This window comes from Poecilia formosa, unplaced genomic scaffold, assembly GCF_000485575.1.
Source record: "Poecilia formosa unplaced genomic scaffold, Poecilia_formosa-5.1.2 Scaffold977, whole genome shotgun sequence".
NCBI lineage: Eukaryota > Metazoa > Chordata > Actinopteri > Cyprinodontiformes > Poeciliidae > Poecilia > Poecilia formosa.
Window position 1 is genome coordinate 18337 of NW_006800916.1, and position 3764 is coordinate 22100.

General features: G+C 38.3%; 1 protein-coding gene across 1 annotated transcript in view; it reads right to left on the reverse strand.

The window, feature by feature from the left end:
- LOC103132263 (structural maintenance of chromosomes flexible hinge domain-containing protein 1-like) overlaps positions 1–3764 on the reverse strand; it is a 33996-nt gene that overhangs the window by 5876 nt on the left and 24356 nt on the right. The window contains exons 20-22 of the mRNA XM_016667254.1: positions 1809–1881; positions 850–995; positions 80–212 (exon numbers count right to left, since the gene is read on the reverse strand). Coding sequence (XP_016522740.1) covers positions 80–212; positions 850–995; positions 1809–1881 — 352 coding nt within the window. The remainder of the gene's footprint in view (positions 1–79; positions 213–849; positions 996–1808; positions 1882–3764) is intronic.

Sequence of the window (3764 nt, forward strand, 5' to 3'; positions counted from 1 at the left end):
CTCTAGAAACCAAAACATAAACACAGAAAACTGTAAGACTGTAATCCAAGAGTTTAATGGTGGAACATTTGTTCTTAACTTACAGGCATGTCAAATTTAGCTTGCAGCATTTGTGGCTCTCCGTTGATGATTTTCAGGTTTATAGGCTCCGTCACAATCTGGCCGGTTCCTGAGCTGCTGCAGTCTGTCACCGCCAACTTAAGCCCTGGAATCTAAAAAAAAAAAGTTTAAGACACAGGAATAATTTATTTCTTAAAGAAAACCAGTGAAAACACATAACAGTCCAATTATGCAGAGATATATGTTCACTAGTCACAAAACATTCAGGATATTCAACTATCTGGTGAAATTTATAGAAAGTACAAAAACGTAAGTTGACAGAAACTTGGGCCTTTAAGTTGCCACTGGATTAATATTTTTCAGGTAGTATGGCTTGGTACTGTATATATAAAAAGGTGCAGGTTAGCAGTGTTTTGACTTGATATCTCTGCCCAACTTTAACTGGAGTTCCTCCTGGACAATGCATAGCATTAATATCTCCAGCAGCAATGGCAGCCAGAGATCAGCACTGAGGCGAACTAGCCCACAAACAGTACTTGCCATTTTTGAGATCATGACCACTGTGGTTATGTCCTCTTAGGTTATAAAGCACACAAATTATGCTGATGAAAGTAATTTATAATGACGGGAACACTTGGATGCCACCTACCTTAAATGTGCCTAGGGTCAGCTGTTTAAGTTAGTTGCAGCACTTAAAATGCAATTTAATCAATAGATAAAATATCCAAAGCTTTTTTTTGTGTAGTGTAATTTTCAAAGTGTTTTTTTTTTTACACCAAAATCTCGTACCTGGCAGCGAACTATCTGTTTGGCGTTGGCGGTGATGTTTCCAGCCTCATCATGAACTTCAACATTAAAACTAACTGGGTTTCCATTCTCCACTTTCACTGGTTTTACTTCCGGTTTCACAACAAGGGAATGTGGATTGCCTGAAACTGAAATAGAAAGAGAGGGAGAATTGGAAGTTTTCAACTATTTTACATTGTGCCAGTTTCCAGGTGTACTCATCCAGGTGTACTCATGTTTCATTGACCTTCACATTTGAGATTTATTGGATAAGTGTGGTACTTCATAGTTAAATGTACAGTATCCCCAGTTATAAGTTGCAAAATGAACATACAGAGACTGCACATTGCTAAGATCCAGGCCAATCAAAATCTCTTCCAACCAATGCGCTAAGGGACCAGCATGCTAAGAACAGAGCCAAACTGTTGACAAGCGGTCATGTGATTTCGGAACATTTGTTTTTGGCACACATGCTTCCCAGTCCATAAGACAACTGAGCTGAGCTCTTGTGAAACCCATCCCAGTGTTCTGTCATCACTCATTCAGAAACAACCAATCAGAACCAGAAGGAGAGTTTAATGCTGTCAATCATGCTTGTGTGTGACCTGGTCACACTCTTCCCATTGCTCTCTGCTACGCTACAGCTGGTTAAACCTAATGGACTCTGAGTGCTCAGGCTACTTAATGGTAAGTTGTTTCTCCACCATTAGCACATTTAGCATCACATACACAAGGGTGAATGACAGCACAAACACCTGCCTTCAGGCTCTGATTGGATGTTTTTGGCTGGGAGCAGTGCTTTTCATCCGATGGCAATAGTAGAACTGGAAGGAGACGAAGGAGCTTATTCAAAGATTATCTGTACATGCTGTCATAATATGGTGACACTTTCAATAAATATATTTTTAAAAAAATGTAAGTTGCATGCTACAGCTTTAATTCATAAATAAAAGCAGTCTTACCAGGAAAGGGACTGATCTCAATAGTCTGTGTTTGTTTTTTCAACCCTGGCAGAGTCACTTTCAGGTCGAAGCTCTGCAAAAACAATGAAAAAAAAATGTTTTTGAGTATTACTTTATTTTAAACATCCACTAGGTCAGGGGTCACCAACTCCAGTCCTCAAGGGCTACCATCCTGCAACTTTTAGATTCACCTCTGCTCCAAAATGTCTGAATTCCCTCACCAGCATTCATTCCGCTTTGCAATAGGCTGGAAACGAGCAGTTTATTTGATCCANATTATTTAGCCTCTTCAGAGCCTTCATATGTTATCAGTCTGTTAAAGATAGTATTATCAATAGCAGTACAATGAACACAAAGCCTGTTTTGTTTAGTTTTCTTCTTGAAAAAAGTTATTAAAAACAAGTTTTTGTCTAAATTAAGGTGAATTCATGGTTCCTTTTTCCACATAATGTAAATGGTAGTGTTTATGATAAAATAATTATTATTATGTGATCGGTATCGGTGATCGGCCCTCATGGATGATTGGTATCGGTATCTGCAGGAAAAAACCTGATCGGCACATCTCTAATATTAAGTTTTAAAGAGAAGAAAAAAATAATCGGCAAAACTTACAGATGAAGATTGTGAAACTGGTATTCTGCATTCTTCCAGCACTTCTGTGAGGGTTTCCTCTTTGTTGACATCCAGGACGTTTTCTTGTGAGAGGAAAATGTGTTAATCTTTTTCAGCAACAAACAGCGATAGAAAAACCTTTGAACTAATCATGAGCAAGCTCACTTATAGATCCAGTGAAAGCTTTGCCAACAACAGTGGCCTTCAGTCGTGCTGGTTCATCTGGACAAGGCCTTTGAACAATGCATGAACAAAAGTACAAATCAATCTCCTATTTTTTTCTTTTTGGTCAAAAAAATGCTGAAAAACATGTCAATTTATATTCACTTTGCAATTACTGCCAACATTTTTTTTATAGCTTAAAATGCAATACATTACGGTTTGTTTGTAATATGACAAAATGTAAAGATTTTCAAAGGCAGCTGTAATGGCCAGTGGCCTTTTATGTTTCCTTTTCTGTATAGCTGCAGCTTCCTTGCCAATTGACTTCACTGGGAACTGGATGCTGCCCTCCTTCTTCTGTGCTGCCCCCCCTGAAGCCTACAGCATAGCTGATTGGCTCACCAATTGTCAACTCCACCAATTCCTGATGAGGCCTCCCTTTATAAATCCATCACTTCCTGAGAGAAAATGTGGCGAATTCAACTTGCCACTTTGTTGGGTGTCTGACTGCTTAAAATAGCATTGTCTTTCTGTGAGCTGTTGTAAACTTTGTTGACAGCTTTGTCTCTCTGGAGGTTTTGTATGTTAACTTCTAGAGATGATTTGTAGTTTTTTGTTTAGCTTTTTGGTCCAATTATGTTTTAAGATCTTTGATTTGTGGATTTAGTTTTATTTAGTATGTTTGGTTATAAATCCCTAAATTGATTATTGTTTTTCACCTTTTTATTTTGTTAAACCCAAGCAATAAATCCTACACTGTCAAACCCTTAACATCTGGGTTTCTTTAATGTTACTTCTACTTCCCCCTGGCTGAGCTGGACCATAAGGGCAATGACTATTTTTGCAAGAAGCTTTAAATTCTGATATCATCTACATTAATTTAAATGATTTCCTATATCCTCATGAGTTTCACAAACCCTTGTAACTTACACAATGGTAAAGCTGAAAGACACACTGTGGTCCCGGTAGGAGACCTGGTGGAATCGCGCTTCCTGGACTTTTGTGGGAACCTGAACATCCGGCAGTCTTCCCATTATCAAAGCTCTCTGATCAATGTCTCCTGTCCAGTTAACCTTAAACACAGACAAGACGCATTAAATCAACTTAAGAAGCATTAGAAAACAAGTCGCATTAGCAAAAGTGTGGTAAAATGCAACACATTACATGCAATGATGTGTTATA